The sequence below is a fragment of the Sorghum bicolor genome, chromosome 7 (genome assembly GCF_000003195.3).
Source record: "Sorghum bicolor cultivar BTx623 chromosome 7, Sorghum_bicolor_NCBIv3, whole genome shotgun sequence".
In the NCBI taxonomy this organism is placed as follows: domain Eukaryota; kingdom Viridiplantae; phylum Streptophyta; class Magnoliopsida; order Poales; family Poaceae; genus Sorghum; species Sorghum bicolor.
In genome coordinates this window covers 7,181,017-7,198,888 of record NC_012876.2, presented here as the reverse complement: position 1 = coordinate 7,198,888, position 17,872 = coordinate 7,181,017, and the positions used below count along the sequence as shown (strand labels likewise).

The following is a 17,872-nucleotide window of genomic DNA, read 5'->3' as shown; positions in this document are numbered from 1 at the left end:
TCGATTAAATTGACCTTAGCTTATCTACCATAAGATAATACAGTTTAGCTTAGTAATTTGGAATGTGAATTTTTGCAACCATTGGCAATGAACACAATTTGGTTGCAACATCTACCTTTTGCAACCAAACTGGGCCTATTGTATCGTTATTTCATCGTTGCGCGCAAGGGTTAGAAGTTAGTAGTGTAAATATATTCAAAAGAACATGGTGGTATAGCTAGCACAGACACAAAAACAATGATTGGTTACAACTTCCCATTTATTCTATATTATCGGCTGTAACATAGCGTAACTGAGTAGACACAGGAATATGCAAAATGCATATATAAGCATATCTTCCTATACAATATAATGAACTGAGTCTTGATTTACTTAGTAGTGGTTGTTCTCCCAGAACTGAGCTTGAAGCCAATCAATTGTTCCCTTTTGCACCTGGAAGGCCTTGGCCAAGACATCATCTGAGATCGGTGGCTTTGATCCAAAGACTGCGTTTGCAACTGTAATAGCTCCAGGGTTCTGGCTGCTTAGTGCAGCGATTGCGACAGCTGGCTTGTCATGGATCGGGTTGAATTGGAAGTGTATGAGCCCTTGAGGGAACACAAACACATCACCCTTGTTGAGAACCTTGGCGAATAGCTTGTTACCGTTGTCTGTGTTGGAGGTGACAAATCCAACATAGAGTGTACCCTCAAGCACGGTGAGAATCTCTGTGGCACGGGGGTGTGTGTGTGGCGGATTCTGACCTAATGGTGCATAATCAATGCGAGCCAATGACATGCCCAGGGTGTTGAGTCCAGGCAGCTGCATGACATTGATCAAAGTGACATTGGATCCAACCTTGCTTTTCATTGTGTCCCTAGGCTTGTCAAGGTTTGCTGCCTTGAAGAAGTCATCTGCGTTCACAGCCATTGGGTCCTTGCAAACAAATCCATTCACCTTCACTGTATGCATAGACAAAGGCAAATCCATTCACCTTCACTTGCAAACAGATGGAGAACAGGTCATTAGGCCAGACCTAGAAATGCTTGTTGTATGTATATGTTTGTTTGAACAAATGATTCTTATTTGATTATAGTGATTTAGTATAAGAAAACAGCATGACTTAAAGCGAGAGTATGCATACCCAGAGTGTTTGTCGGCAACACAAAAGTCTTGGAGCGGACTAGGGTCAGAGGCAGTGGCCTGTGAAATGACCAATGCTACAAAAGCAACGAGAATGAAGTAGCTGGAGGCAGCCATTCGGTTTAATTTGCACTCGCTTTTTGTACGTGTTTGTGCTCTCTGAATTCAGCTATGGAGCTTCTTAGCTTGTGGTGTTTGTGTCTTTGTTGATGCCTTTGCCATGGGGCCGGGATAGTGAGGTTATATAGCCTGCCGTATGCTCTTGTGGCAACGTGTATGTGTTAATGGCTGAAAAAGTCCTAAGTTGAACCTATCAGCAAAACTGAAGAAACAGTCTTGGCTGTTATCTTATATCAACTTTCCAAACCTACCTTGCTGTTAATAATATTTTCATTTTCACACGCACCATACGACTACAAAAATCAACGTGCATGGTCTCTTTGCTTGCAGCTTAGCATATATATATATATATATATACACACACCAAAGTGTTATACTGAACCAATTTCAGTACTGTTCAGTATCCGTGTTTCAGTATTATTCATTATTTCGCGGTCCTGGATGTACGACTGGATGATACTGAACGATGTTCAGTATTGCTCAGTATTTTTCTGCTCAGTTTTGACTTGCGGTGTAGAATAATATTCTAAACCTAGGGTGTAGAATAGCGTACTATCGTCGTTTTAAATATCAATTTTATTGGAAGAAATCAACAAAATCAAGATTTCTAGTGATCTCAGAAATTGATCCAAATTTTAAAACCTTTGGAAGTAAACCACAAAATGGAGGATCCATTAGTCGATTCGAATTCGGATAAAACAGATAACTTGGACATCAATTTCCTACCGCTGTAGCATTAGATACATGATAAGACATTGGTATAAGTGTGTTGCTGATGGTGGACAGTGATAGTTGCGTAAGCAAGAAAAATGGTCCATAGGACAATCTATGTATGCTTGTGCTAACATAAGTATAGAAAGAGTCAAAAAAATATAGAAATAGTCAACAATGCGAAAGTATATATGACCGTCATATAAAATCTTTATTACTTTTTCCACTTCGTATCATTATAACTATCCAACACAATCTCCATATATTTCGTCATTCAAGACGATTAATGTTTCCAATGTTTGTTTGGTCACCATTTTCTTGTTGTTGTGAGAACTGTGGAATTATATATCCTGTCAATTTCTACACCAAACCAACATCTGTGGTACACGTTTTACTAGATCAAGCACTTTATTGCTTCTTAGTAGCTTTACACTAATACGTGAAGTAGAGGGATTGCTTAGCGTGCATGATTTAAAACATAACTCATATAAAATAAAAACCAGTTTTTCCCCTGTTGTAACACCCAAAAATTTGCAAACTTTGAAATAGGTGAAAAATGATTTAATTTTGTATTTTTGTGCTCGTGAAACATAGAAAAATAATACTTTTCGTTAAAATAAAACTTATCATAGGATTAGTAACATGGTTGTGTCTTCATGCTCATGCATATGATTTATTGAGATGATTGGTTTTACTAAAGTTCAAAAATAATTCAAAGTGATTTAAAAAAAACGATTTTTGAAATTAGCTTTGGAATAAAAGAAAGGAAAAGAAAACAAACAAACAAGACCTCTCCCTCTCTCTCTATTCTGGCATGAGGCCCAGTACTCCTTCCCCTCCCTTTTCCCCCTTTCGGCCCAGCGCAGCAGGCTGAGCCCAGCTCTTTTCCCTTCCTTCCCCCGAGGCCCAGCAACCCGCGGCCCAACACTGCTGCAGCAGGCGTGCCTCCCCCTCCCTTCTCTGGCTGACAGTCCGGCCCCACCTGGCAGTGGCTCGTCCCCTCCCATCTTCTTCCCAGCGACGTGAGCCGCATGGACTCGGTTGGGACCGAACCCGATTCCTCAGGATTCCTTGCCAAGGAAGCAAACAGCGCCCTATAAAGCTTGGTGCTCGCCCTCGCGACCCCCTTTGGCCATCTATCGCACCCCGGGAAACCCTAGCCACCTTGAGCATTGAGTTTCGGATCTCGCCGGCTTCTTTCCCCTCCTCCCCACGAGGCTATCCTTTCCTGCTCCTTCCCGGTCCAAGAAAAGCTCCTATCCAGATTCGCGGTGAGATCCTCCTTTGTCCGGTGTTTTCCTTTTGGTTTCTAGTGCTCTGATTAGCGAGAACGCCATCTCCGGCGAGGGTCGCCAATGGCGCCGCCGCGGGGAGCACCGCTCCGGCGAGGTGGCCGGCCGTTTTTTCCCTGGTGATCGTGGAGCGTCCGATCGGAGATCGACGGCTGAAATTAAAACGTACCCCTTCGCTGCGTCTTTTTCTAAAGAGCCCCTGGAAGATTCAAATCTCAAACCGCGGTCCTTGGCGTCATCTGGGAAAGGTGTTTCTCAATTTTGAAAGCGTATTTTCTCTCGGCTCAGTTCTAAATACGTTTTCACTATTTACAGTTCTGCCACTGGTTTTAATTTGCTTATAACATATTCATTTTAATTCCGATTTGACCCATTCAAATTGCGTTGCGTTCGTATTTGAAAGATCTACATGTTAGTATACTTAATTCACCAGTTTGAAACTTTTTATTTTCGTGATATTATTTAATTAATTTCTTATCTACAAGAAATCTTAGAAAATTTATAACTTCTACGTTTTAACTCCGATTTTCGTGAACTTTACGTTTGTGTGATCGTAGCGCTGCGTAGAATATTTTTATAAACTTCTATATTTGTTTTACCATTGTTTGGTGTATTGTTCTAATTATAGCTTGTTTGCTTCGTGTATGTTTGTCTCCATTGGATTGCGTGTTGTTGATTGATGATCGAGTTTAGTCGGTGAGCTTTACGTTGGTGAGCAAACCAAGCTTTTCAGGACCAGCAGGCTCAAGAGAGCTTTGATCAAGGCAAGTATAACTTGGGATCATCCTTGTTACCTATACACAATTAATACAATATATCATATGCATGTGTCCACCTTGATGACCTTAGCAAAATCATAGATGTTTGTTATCCTGAATTCCTTGTTACCTATTTTGCATATGCATTTGGGTAGTTCTTGCTAGTGCTTGAATATAATCCATGATCTTGTAACATGAATGTTTGGATATACACAATAAACAATAAAATAAGCTTTCTAGCAACTTGAATATAAAGGGTGGAAAGAACTCTGGCTTTTGCTAGATTGATCTTGACCCTCCATAAGGACTTATCCCTTGGCAAGAGCTGGGACAACTCGTACAACCATGAGGGCTATATGGCTCTGGCTTTAGTCAAGTATGAGTAACTTTTCTAGCTCGTTAGCGGTTACCCGTTGTGGCGCAATTGGGGAATAGCAGACCGGTGAATCACACGGACTGACTAATGAAACCAAGCGGCCCTAACTTGTTAGACGAACCTTTGAAAGACTTCATAGTGAACCCTGCCGACCTTCCTTGGTAGTGGGTTAAGAGGTCGACGGGCCTCGGGCGAAAGGGTAAATCATGACTCATGGGTAAAGATGTACAACCTCTGCAGAGTGTTAAATCTGGTATACTAGCCGTGCCCACGGATACGGGCGGCCCGGAAAACTGACGGAATAGATGGACACTGATGAACATGATTAACGATGATAAATGATGGTTTATTATGTTGTTTATATGTGTTATTCTTCATTCTTGTATACATTGATCATGTGGTTATGGGATTAATTATGCTACCTTGTTATTTGCTATCCAATGGTTAAACATGTTATCCACTATTAAAAGCTAAATGCAGTCAAACCAGTGTCAGCTTATTGAGCCTCATGAACCCCTGGTTATACTTGTTGAGTACGATATGTGCTCACTCTTGCAATTTTCCCCCACACCTCAGGAGAAGTTTTGGGCTTGTGATCAACCAGTCAGTTTGATCCTGTGGAGAGGAGTTAATACCCGATGTTTGGAGTTGTCTATCCGCTGTTTGCTATCAAAGGTTATCTCTTTTATACTAAGTACGTTATATAATTTATGCATTGTCTTTTGATATTACCCTTTGCTTGTAGCTATATGTGAGAGTTGGCTTCTAAAACTCACATATGGTGCATATCTGGTTTTGTCCTTAAAAGCGGGTATTACACCTGTCAATCTTTTGTTGCTTGATATTTTAATTTACTAGCTTAGGTCTGAGAGGTTTTCTTATTTTTCTTGCATTTCATCACCATTGGTTCTGACTGTGATAGTTGCCTAAACAAGAGAAATGCTTCAAAAGGCCCGTCGATGCTTGTGCTAACATACGTATAGAAAGAGTCAACTCCTCGCTAATAAAAGATAGAAAGAGTCAACAGTGGGGAAGCTTGTCTATAACACACATGTATATATAGTATCTTTATTTACTTAACACCTTGATCATGTAACCATTTAATAATCTCCATATCGTCATTCGTGAATTTTATTTTTAATCAAATGAAATCTAACTCCATTATGCAGGTAATTTTCAGAGGACCGTACTGGTTACGAACTTGGGCCCCGTTGCAGCATGATGAGATAGCCGCGGACGCGCTATCAACGTTGAGCAAGAAATTAGAAGTAATTGCTTTAGAGTTTTCCAATAAAGAATGGAAACACTTTTATTGTTTGTACTAGCGTCCTGGTCGATCTATAAGACTAAGGCGTCTCTTTTTCCTAGATCTTTGTTTTTTTTTTGGCTGTGTACATCCCAAGATGTAGAGGCTGGATTCTTCTATGCATTATCTAAAAATTCGTGACCAGTATACAGCAGAAAGAGTCACCTCATGTTTCCAATGTTTACCTGGTCACCGTTTTATCGGGAGCTAACATACATGAAGTAGTCGAGTGTGGAATACTTCCGTACCAAGGCAGGGACGCACTTGGTAAAAGCCTAACAGGGTAGCTACCGGACACGTTTTACTTTTGAGTTAATCCGGTGAAGGTTTCTATCTGTCGGTACAAGACCAAACCATCATCTGTCCTTCGTGCTTCACCAGTGAGGTCATCCCCATAATCCTGCAGCCTGCTATTGCACGCCACAACACTAGCAAAATGTTAATTTTCTTTTCGCCAGATCCCAGACTTTTTGATATGATATTGGCCGATTATTAACGTCCCGCTGCATCTGATAGTGACTCTTTTTTGGATCGATCAAGTATTTGGCTGCTGGCTACCTGTAACTACCAATCGTTGCAGGTTTGGAACCAGCTTTCACTTCCAAATTTCGATCTGTCAGTGGTTAATCGGCTGTGTTGACCTTGGCGTTTTGCTACCTGGGTGTCACTAGTAGTGACGAGATCTTAACATAGGGATATGTTAAGTCCTGGGATAAGAGGGCCCTGACCGAAGGACCCGCGACCAACCCCTCAAGTACACCTTTTGGCCAAGGATTGGGCACAGCCCAAGTATGCCCTCCGCCACTGCTCGAGGCTTGGAGGGCTCACCCAAGCCACATGCTCTCGGTCGACGGGATCCCAGGCCAGAGCCCCTAGCCCCTAGCCCCCGGTCTTCAACATGAGCCAAGGTCTTGGCTAGAACCTAGCGTCGTGAGAGCCCAAGTGTCAAGGGCTACCTAGTGTTGCATGATGGGTGCAGTGTTGTCCTCCACATTTCTAACAAGGTCACGCATGTGGCGGGACACAAGGGAACAAATCTCCATTCCAACACCTTCCGGTGCTTAGGGGCTCCCGGGCCCACTCGTCAATACCCATGTCGGACACCTTCACCACCAAGACGACTCCAGAAGGCACATCTGGTCAAGGCCGGTCCAAGCCGACAAGACTTGAGGGCAGTTAGACGACGCACAAGGCTTCTTCGGCTCCACAACAATGCCAAGGTGCATCCACGGCAATGCAGGGCCCTGCCAGACTCCGGCGCACATAGACAATAGATTAAACTCCCCCAAACCTCCTTGTACCCAACCTACCTTGATATATAAGGGGACATCAGATCCTAGAGAGGGGGAGGACAAAGGTGAAACATATCAGATCACTCGCGTCCTCATTACCGAACAGCTTGAGCTCTACACCAATAGCAGAGCCACCTAGAGAGGAGTACTGAAAGCTCCTTCCCTCTTCCATTATTGTCTTCTTCCTTTCCGATGAGGAAGGGACCTCACCAGCGACGATCATAGGATGAGCACCGAGCCATCCCCTGCGAATGTCTTACACTCTTAAGTACAAGGACCATCTACTGCTAGACATAGGGCCCTAATAGCCTAAAGTAGGATAAACCGCTGCGTCCTCTCTGTATTATTTGTGTTCTTGAGTCCATCCGAGCCACAAGAGACACACACTTAGTGACACCCAATGAACAAATCTGCTTGCCATGGTTTTGACCCCAAAATAGCAGGCCCACCAGGTAGGGGGGAGCACGTCAAGTGTGATTCAAGGTCTATGATGGTTGGAGCCACCCGCCTATCATTAGAGCAGGCAGCGCTACCCTACATGGTAGCATCCACTTCCCCAGCAAGTTCTCCATTATAGCCGGCGCCTTCGCCCCAAGCCAAGTCCTAAACTTTTGGTGCCTAGCTAGCCTATACATCGCCGATCTGCTCAAGGAGGTTGCGCTGGGGGACAATGACTCCCTAGCGCCATCTACCGTGCCACTTGGGAGCAGATCTCGTTGTCCTCACTCGGCAGATCTGGCATGGCTTGGGCCTGAACCCCACTGTGTTGGAGCACCGTACCGCTAGATGTTTCACATGCTAGCCAACATCCATCATTAGATCGCCACCGATGTGGTGCGCCCAAATGCTTCTAGTACTATCTCCTAGACATGTTGTTCAAGATCCAGAACATGGCGACATCCTTCCAGCTGGAGCAAGAGCACCTCATCTACTGGAATGTGCTACAAGGCGTGATCCTCTCCGGCGCAGCAGGGCAAATGCCCACTCTTTGCGCACCTTACTCTTTAATCATCTTGAGGAATGGCTCGGAGTACGACTCAGATCACATCAACTACTACTCTTTGTCTTAGGTGTGGTTCCACATTGACAGCGACCACCCCACTAAGAATGCTCCCGAGCTCATGCATTCCGCTAGACTACAGTCCTTGCGGCCACGTACCTCCGGGAGAAGACAGCCTACCTGCAGCTCAGTACCCAAGGCAGGAACAAACTGGTAAAAGCCTAAAAGGGAAGCTACCGCACATGCTTTACTTTTGAATCAATCTTTTGGGAAGCTACTATCCACCATCTGTCCTCCGATCGAGCTTCACCAGTCAGGTCATCCCATAAGCCTGCAGCCTGCTATTGCCACAACACAAAGCAAAATGTTAATTTTATTCACTGGATCCCTAACATTTTGATATGATACCGGTGCTTCATATATTAATGTCCTGCTGCATCTGATAGTGACTTTTTTTGGACCGATCAAGCATTCGGGTGCTTGCTACCAGTAATTAGCAATCACTGCCAGTTTGGAACCAGTGCTTTTAGTTCCAGATTTCGATCCGGCAGTGGTTAATCCACAGTGTTGGCCTTGTCGTTGCACTGCCGGTTTGTCACTGCCAGTGATGCTTATTCTCACATAATAACAAAAGAAAGCACTTTGACCGCGATGCCACTGCATGAACTGTGTTGAAACAAAAAAAATAGGTCCAGGGCTAAAGAATCACTGCTGGTCTGTGCTACGGATTTGCAATATGTGAAACCCCATTTATGACTGTTTGTTATATTATCACTGGCGGTTGGAGCTACAAAGCTTATAAAAACCGATCGGCCAAAAGTGATTGATACTCCATACTAGTGGCTTTCACTATCTTTATATATTAAGTACAACTTAGTCATCTTCGAGCTTCACGAGAAAAGTTAGATGAGATAACTGAGAATGAAGTCACCAATAAGATCATCACTCATAAGCTGCACATGGGCATAGCCAATAAGACCTCTTTACCAAGTACCGAGCCTCAAGGGCTTGTCCCTCCACAAGCAAGCACAAAAGCTAGAACAAGATGGCAGCAAGAACCTAGCACAAATAAAGAACAGAGCGAAGAATCTCCTGGTGAAGACACTAGCTTAAGTACAAGTGATGCAAACTACGTTGGAACTTTCTCATATTTCAAATTAAAATTCTTCAAACTACCTCGGATGGAGAAATGATCCAAACCAAAGTTTTAGACCTCAAAAAGTTATAAATTTTTGTAGTTGACCCTATTTAGTGTCCCGAATACTCATTTCAAAACAAGATGAACACAAAATATGGAGGATGAATATCCCAAATGGACACAATTATATTATGGGTGGAGTAGTTAGGGGTCAAACACGTATGGAGCCTAAGGTCACGGGTTCGGCTAGGCAAAACATGTGTGTCTCGCACGAAAAATCACGTGACCTGTGACTACAATAATTCTCGAGTAGGTTTACTTATGAACCGTCCCTATAAAAAGGCAGATGGCTGAGTGTCATATAGATTACATTAATTTTTTTATTAAGGTCTTGGTGGCAGAGCAACAACACGGACACAATTACCATTATAGTACAGAAATACTGACCATTTATTTTATTATCATTAGTAGCATTTAAAAAATAAAAACAAACTTTAGTATCTAAAGTGCAAATAAAGCTCTATATCCCAATACAAATTATTCTAGAACTCATACAATGCCCAAACATGATTTATTTAGTTGTGGTTGTTCTCCCAGAACTGAGCTTGAAGCCAATCAATTGTCCCCTTTTGCACCTGGAAGGCCTTGGCCAAGATATCATCTGAGATTGGTGGCTTTGATCCAAAGACTGCATTGGCAATAGTAATAGCCCCTGGGTTCTGGCTACTTAGTGCCGCGATCGCGACTGCTGGCTTGTCATGCACCGGATTGAATTGGAAGTGGATGAGCCCTTGTGGAAATACAAACATGTCACCCTTCTTGAGAACCTTGGTGAATAGCTTGTTACCGTTGTCTGTGTTGGAGGTGACAAATCCAACATAGAGTGTACCCTCAAGCACGGTGAGAATCTCGGTGGCACGTGGGTGGGTGTGTGGTGGATTCTGACCTAATGGTGCATAATCAATGCGAGCCAAGGAGATGCCGAGGGTGTTGAGTCCAGGCAGCTGCATGACATTGATCAAAGTGACATTGGATCCGACCTTGCTTTTCATTGTGTCCCTAGGCTTGTCAAGGTTGGCTTCCTTGAAAAAGTCATTTGCATTCACAGCCATGGGGTCCTTGCAAACAAATCCATTCACCTTCACTGGATATCCAAAGACAAAAAAAATAAGTACACAGCAATCAGAAATCACTAGAACATACATAAAAATATAGTGTTTGTTGTGACAAAAATAATTCTTATTTGATCGTTAATTTAGTACAAGAACATAGTGCATTATTTTAAATGTGTCCGTGCATACCTGGAGAGTGTATGTCGGCAACACAGAAGTCTTGGAGCGGGCTAGGGTCAGAAGCAATGGCCTGAGAAGTGGCCAATGCTAGAAGAGAAATGAGGAGAAAGTAGGTGGAGGGAGCCATCTTGTTTATTTGTGCTCTCTGAATTCAGCTATGGAGCTTCTGTCAGTTTGATGCTTTGAGGCATGGGGATGGTGTGTTTATATAGGCTGCCACACAAGCATGGGTGGTGACGTGAATGTGTTAATGACTGAAAAAGTCCATGTTGAACCTACCAAAAGAAGAAAGGGTCTCCGGCTGCTAGAATCTGCAGACGAAATAACACAATTATCTTACTACTATATCATAACATTTCGAAACCTACCTTGGTTTTAATATTTTCACATGCATTACATTAACAAATCCAATGTGATCTCTTTGGAATGTGTATTCTTTCTTTCTTTTGGTGTTTTTGGGTGGAAGGATCAAGGTCATTGTCCTTTGAAAAAAATAATTCTAAAATATTGGGAAGGAAGCTATAAAATGGGTATTCCCAGTAATCAAATTATTTATTTTATTTAAATTTCAGCACACGTAAATAAGTCCTTTTGGACGGTGCGGTTTATTAATTGTTGCTGGGTAATATGGAGAGATGATTAAGATGTTGATAATATGGAGAGATGATTCGTTTTCTAATGGTAATTATGACATCCCCAGAATTAAGCAGATGCTGATGGTGGACTGTGATGGTTGAAATGGTCGATCAATGCACTTGTGCTCACATATGTATAGAAAGAGTCAACTGCTCATGCTTCCAATATATGTTTACATGGTGACCATTTTTTCAGGAGCTGACATATAGATGAGTTCATCGAGTGGAATGCTTCCGTACCCAAGGCGGGGACGAACTGGTAAAAGCCTAAAAGGGCAGCTACCACACACGCTTTATTACTTTTGAGTTAATCTGTTGGGAAGCTTCTATCCATCACATGTCCTCCGTTCTTCACCAGTGCACTACTACAAAATGAGACATTGGTCGATGCTCAAAATGGCCAAAAACCTCGGCCTTTTTGCGGCCCAGGATTAAAGACCCCTTTAGCACCGGTTCGTAACACGAACCGGTTCTAAAGGGTCCTGCCCAACGGCTACTGACAGGTGCTGTCGGGGCAGGTACCCTTTAGCACCGGTTCGTGTTACAAACCGGTGCTAAAGGGTCCCCTTTAGCACCGGCCAGCGCCACGGGCCGAGGCAAACCCTTTAGCACCGGTTTGTGTTACAAACCGATGCTAAAGGGTCACCCTTTAGCACCGGTTTTTGCCCTGAACCGGTGCAAATGGTCTGGTTTATAGGTCGGATCCTCTCTACCTATTTGAAACCGAGAGCACCATTCACCATTGTTGTTCTTGGAGCTTCTTTTTCCTTGTTCTTCATTTGTTCTTCATCTCCGACGCCCATCGTTGATCTTCTTCGACTCCGTCATCGTTTCTTCGTTGTCTTTTTCATGTTGTTTTTGGCTTGTGATGTTACCATTATTTATATATATATATATATATATATATATATATATATATATATATATATATCATGGTTGACCTAGTATTAATGTAGTTTGCAAGAATGAATTATAGTATCTTTTTATGATCTTAGAAAGTAGGATAGTTCAAATTAATTGGTTTATTAATATCACTTGATTTATTTTTATTACTACATAATGTCCATTGTATCATACATGTTTAGTAGTAAATGTGGAATTTATAATTGTTTAAAAAATAAGTATGGATAGTAGATGGCAACCGTGACCGGGTCTTCGGTCTCTCAACGGGTTCAAAAGCGATATCAGCCGGAACTCCCTCTCATTACTTGTGGCAAGTGTGGGCAGAAGATTGTGATGGAGTACAAAGTGTCGAAAGAGGGAGTAAACAAGAGTCGTATATTCTACAAGTGTCCGGATCGTAATGTGAGTTATTTTCTAGACATTTGCTTATATATGTGCATATTTTTTTAAATGATATTAATTAAACTTTTGATTCTCTCTTTTAATTTCAGTGGGATGGTACCGGCGGATGTACATGTTGGTACTGGAAGGAAGAATACATTGAACACATTAAGAAATCTTTTGCAAAGGTGGTTGAGGCTGAAGGTGGTGAGGCAGTGAGCCGACGAAAGGAGTTCAATGATGTTGATCAAGCGAATGATCTATCTATTATAGTTGGGATCGGACGCGAACTAATTATGTTGCTTAAGTGCATTTTAGTTTTGGTTTTTTTAGTGCTAGTTACGATTGTATTTGTTGTAGCCAAGCTTTCCTGAATTAATCAACTATGTATCTTAGACATGTTGTGCAATAAGATGAGAAACTATATGTGTGCATGGTTTTCATAATATATATGTTATATTTAATGCAGATGGTAACACGTAATTGGATGTATAATGCCGATCGGCGCTCCGAAGAGTTCATTAATGGCGTGCACTATTTCTTAAGTGTGACCGAGACAAATAAGAGGGACAGTTTCATGTGCTGTCCATGTGCCGTGTGCAAGAATTTGACGGAATATTCTAACTCAAGAACTCTTCATTCGCACTTATTAAAGTCTGGTTTCGTACCAAACTATATTTGTTGGACCAAACATGGAGAAAGCGGGATTATAATGGATGAAGGTGAAGAAGAAGAAGAAGAATTGGACCATGACAATATTATTGCTCAGTACGGTGGCTTCAATGATGTTGCAATGGGGGGAGATAATGAAGAAGAGGTAGCGGCAGAAGATGATCTGGGCGATGATGCTTTTGGTGATGCCATCCGTGATGCACAAAGAGAATGTGAAAGTGATAAAGAGAAAGCCAAGTTCGAGCGCATGCTAGAGGACCACAGGAAATCGCTATATCCCACCGCTGAAGAGGGGCAAAAAAAGCTGGGTACCACACTGGAATTGCTGCAATGGAAGGTAAAGAATGGTACATCTGACAAGGCATTTGGGCAGTTATTGAAGATCATAAAAAAGATGCTTCCGAAAGGCAACGAATTGCCCACCACTACGTATGAAGCAAAACAGGTTGTCTGCCCTTTGGGATTAGAAATCCAGAAGATACACGCATGTCCTAATGACTGCATCCTCTACCGTGGGGAGGAATACGAGAATTTGGATGCATGTCCAGTATGTAAGGCATCACGGTATAAGATTAGACGAGATGATCCTGGCGATGTTGAGGGTGAAGAACGTCGTAGGAAGAAAATTCCAGCCAAGGTTATGTGGTATGCTCCTATAATACCACGATTAAAACGTCTGTTCAGAAATAAGGACAATGCAAAGTTGTTGCGGTGGCATAAAGAAGACCGTAAGATAGACAATATGCTGAGACACCCTGCCGATGGATCCCAGTGGAGAGCGATAGACAGAGAACTCCTAGACATCTCTTCATCTCTGCTGCAATCCGGTGCTTGACCATTTTTAGGGGCCGCCTCTTGTAATGCAACCTCCCTCGGCTAAGCCTTCTTGGAGCTTCCTTAATATGCAAGGATCCTTCTACCCCCAGGCCAAGGTGTTGACGAGCGGGCTCAAAACCCTCTATCCCATGGGGATGGGGATCCTCTTGTCCTAATGCATTATGCCCCTTGCAAGTCCCTACCAAGGGAGTGGATGATAATGCCTCCCGGCTGCGGAATGGGAAAGTCATAGAGTTCTTCTGCGCTTATCAGATTGTGAGTGCATTGTAGATTTTAGAGATTACATCTGGTCTTGGCTCAAGATGTTGGTTAGCCTTGAGCTAAGGCTTGGTTGATCGCTAGGCGGGAGCTCGACCCATGATCCCCATTAGTTAGGAATCGTGGAGCTGTGGCCAAGCCCTCCAACCCTGAGCGATGGTCGCCTAGCTTGCTCGGGCTTGCCCTTCTGACATCATGGGCCTTTGGGTATACAAACAAGTATTTCAGCAATCAAGTTCTTAAGAAGTTTTAGCTATACAAACAAGTACACAACAGAGTTTGCAAAAACAAGAAGAGATCTAGGCAATACAAGGATTTTTTTTGGCAACGATCAGTGATGTGTTTCATTTTCCTCCATCACTAATCTTACATCAGTGGCATGTGTTTAATTTTGTGTCACTAACTCTTTTGGCATAGTGCCTTAAACTATCGTATATTTGGATGGTTAATTAGACTTCTCATGTGTGTGGACTTTTATGTTGCAAAATGTCTAATAAAGTGGATTTAAGTATTAATACATTGTTCGAATAGCATAAGACCACGTATGATTTTTCACTGCGGTTACTATATGCTTGTTGTGGAGCACATAGGTCATGTGTCTCCATGACCTACTTGGTCGATTAAATTGACCTTAGCTTATCTACCATATGATAATACAGTTTAGCTTAGTAATTTGGAATGTGAATTTTTGCAACCATTGGCAATGAACACAATTTGGTTGCAACATCTACCTTTTGCAACCAAACTGGTCCTATTGTATCGTTATTTCATCGTTGCGCGCAAGGGTTAGAAGTTAGTAGTGTAAATATATTCAAAAGAACATGGTGGTATAGCTAGCACAGACACAAAAACAATGATTGGTTACAACTTCCCATTTATTCTATATTATCGGCTGTAACATAGCGTAACTGAGTAGACACAGGAATATGCAAAATGCATATATAAGCATATCTTCCTATACAATATAATGAACTGAGTCTTGACTCTTGATTTACTTAGTAGTGGTTGTTCTCCCAGAACTGAGCTTGAAGCCAATCAATTGTTGCCTTTTGCATCTGGAAGGCCTTGGCCAAGACATCATCTGAGATCGGTGGCTTTGATCCAAAGACAGCGTTTGCAACAGTAATAGCTCCAGGGTTTTGGCTGCTTAGTGCAGCGATTGCGACAGCTGGCTTGTCATGGATCGGGTTGAATTGGAAGTGTATGAGCCCTTGAGGGAACACAAACACATCACCCTTGTTGAGAACCTTGGCGAATAGCTTGTTACCGTTGTCTGTGTTGGAGGTGACAAATCCAACATAGAGTGTACCCTCAAGCACGGTGAGAATCTCTGTGGCACGGGGGTGTGTGTGTGGCGGATTCTGACCTAATGGTGCGTAATCAATGCGAGCCAAAGAGATGCCCAGGGTGTTGAGTCCAGGCAGCTGCATGTCATTGATCAAAGTGACATTGGATCCAACCTTGCTTTTCATTGTGTCCCTAGGCTTGTCAAGGTTTGCTGCCTTGAAGAAGTCATCTGCGTTCACAGCCATTGGGTCCTTGCAAACAAATCCATTCACCTTCACTGTATGCATAGACAAAGGCAAATAGTTAGATGGAGAACAGGTCATTAGGCCAGACCTAGAAATGCTTGTTGTATGTATATGTTTGTTTGAACAAATGATTCTTATTTGATTAGTGATTTAGTATAAGAAAACAACATGACTTAAAGCGAGAGTATGCATGCCCAGAGAGTGTTTGTCGGCAACACAGAAGCGGACTAGGGTCAGAGGCAGTGGCCTGTGAAATGACCAATGCTACAAAAGCAACGAGAATGACGTAGTAGCTGGAGGCAGCCATTTGGTTTAATTTGCACTCGCTTTTTGTACGTGTTTGTGCTCTCTGAATTCAGCTATGGAGCTTCTTAGCTTGTGGTGTTTGTGTCTTGTTGATGCCTTTGGCATGGGGCCGGGATAGTGAGGTTATATAGCCTGCCGTATGTTCATGTGGCAACGTGTACGTGTTAATGGCTGAAAAAGTACTAAGTTGAACCTATCAGCAAAACTGAAGAAACAGTCTTGGCTGTTATCTTATATCAACTTTCCAAACCTACCTTGCTTTTAATAATATTTTCATTTTCATACGCACCATACGACTACAAAAATCAACGTGCATGGTCTCTTTGCTTGCAGCTTAGCATATATATATACTTATATATATATATATATACTTATATATATATATATAAGTACTATTCTACACCAAAGTGTTATACTGAATAAATTTCAGTTTTGTTCAGCCGTGTTTCAGTATTATTCAGTATTTCGCGGTCCTGGATGTAAGACTGGATGATACTGAACGATGTTCACTATTGCTCAGTATTTTTTCTTCTCAGTTTTGACTTGTGGTGTAGAATAGCGCAGCCGACCCTAAACCCTATATATATATATATATATATATATATATATGTGTGTGTGTGTGTGTTTTTGGGTGCCTGGGTTCAAGCGTACTATCGTCGTTTTAAATATCAATAATTTTATTGGAAGAAATCCACAAAATCAAGATTTCTAGTGATCTCAGAAATTGATCCAAATTTTAAAACCTTTGGAAGTAAACCACAAAATGGAGGATCCATTAGTCGATTCGAATTCGGATAAAACAGATAACTTGGACATCGATTTCCTACCGCTGTAGCATTAGATACATGATAAGACATTGGTATAAGTGTGTTGCTGATGGTGGACAGTGATAGTTGCGTCAGCAAGAAAAATGGTCCATAGGACAATCTATGTATGCTTGTGCTAACATAAGTATAGAATGAGTCAAAAAAAATATAGAAATAGTCAACAACAATGCGAAAGTATATATGACCGTCATATAAAATCTTTGTTACTTTTTCCACTTCGTATCATTATAACTATCCAACACAATCTCCATATATTTCGTCATTCAAGACGATTAATGTTTCCAATGTTTGTTTGGTCACCATTTTCTTGTTGTTGTGAGAACTGTGGAATTATATATCCTGTCAATATATTTCTACACCAAACCAACATCTGTGGTACACGTTTTACTAGATCAAGCACTTTATTGCTTCTTAGTAGCTTTACACTAATACGTGAATTAGAGGGATTGCTTAGCGTGCATGATTTAAAACATAACTCATATAAAATAAAAACCAGTTTTTCCCCTGTCAATCTTTTGTTGCTTGATATTTTAATTTACTAGCTTAGGTCTGAGAGGTTTTCTTATTTTTCTTGCATTTCATCACCATTGGTTCTGACTGTGATAGTTGCCTAAACAAGAGAAATGCTTCAAAAGGTCCGTCGATGCTTGTGTGCTAACATACGTATAGAAAGAGTAACTCCTCGCTAATAAAAGATAGAAAGAGTCAACAGTGGGGAAGCTTGTCTATAACACACATGTATATATAGTATCTTTATTTACTTAACACCTTGATCATGTTACCATTTTTAATAATCTCCATATCGTCATTCGTGACCAGTATACAGCAGAAAGAGTCACCTCATGTTTCCAATGTTTACCTGGTCACCGTTTTATCGGGAGCTAACATACATGAAGTAGTCGAGTGTGGAATACTTCCGTACCAAGGCAGGGACGCACTTGGTAAAAGCCTAACAGGGTAGCTACCGGACACGTTTTACTTTTGAGTTAATCCGGTGAAGGTTTCTATCTGTCGGTACAAGACCAAACCATCATCTGTCCTTCGTGCTTCACCAGTGAGGTCATCCCCATAATCCTGCAGCCTGCTATTGCACGCCACAACACTAGCAAAATGT

General features: G+C 42.0%; 2 protein-coding genes and 1 pseudogene across 2 annotated transcripts; all 3 read right to left on the bottom strand.

Moving 5' to 3' along the window:
• Window positions 273–1,312, bottom strand: LOC8071134 (germin-like protein 12-2). The gene is made up of 2 exons (XM_002443937.2): window positions 1,095–1,312; window positions 273–941 (listed from the first exon to the last, which is right to left on the bottom strand). The coding sequence occupies exons 1-2, from the start codon at window positions 1,237–1,239 to the stop codon at window positions 373–375; spliced, it is 714 nt and encodes a 237-aa protein (XP_002443982.2). The 5' UTR covers window positions 1,240–1,312; the 3' UTR covers window positions 273–372.
• Window positions 9,575–10,568, bottom strand: LOC8071133 (germin-like protein 12-2). Its single transcript, XM_002443936.2, has 2 exons — window positions 10,417–10,568; window positions 9,575–10,259 (listed from the first exon to the last, which is right to left on the bottom strand). The coding sequence occupies exons 1-2, from the start codon at window positions 10,532–10,534 to the stop codon at window positions 9,691–9,693; spliced, it is 687 nt and encodes a 228-aa protein (XP_002443981.1). The 5' UTR covers window positions 10,535–10,568; the 3' UTR covers window positions 9,575–9,690.
• Window positions 15,089–15,932, bottom strand: LOC8071132 (annotated as a pseudogene).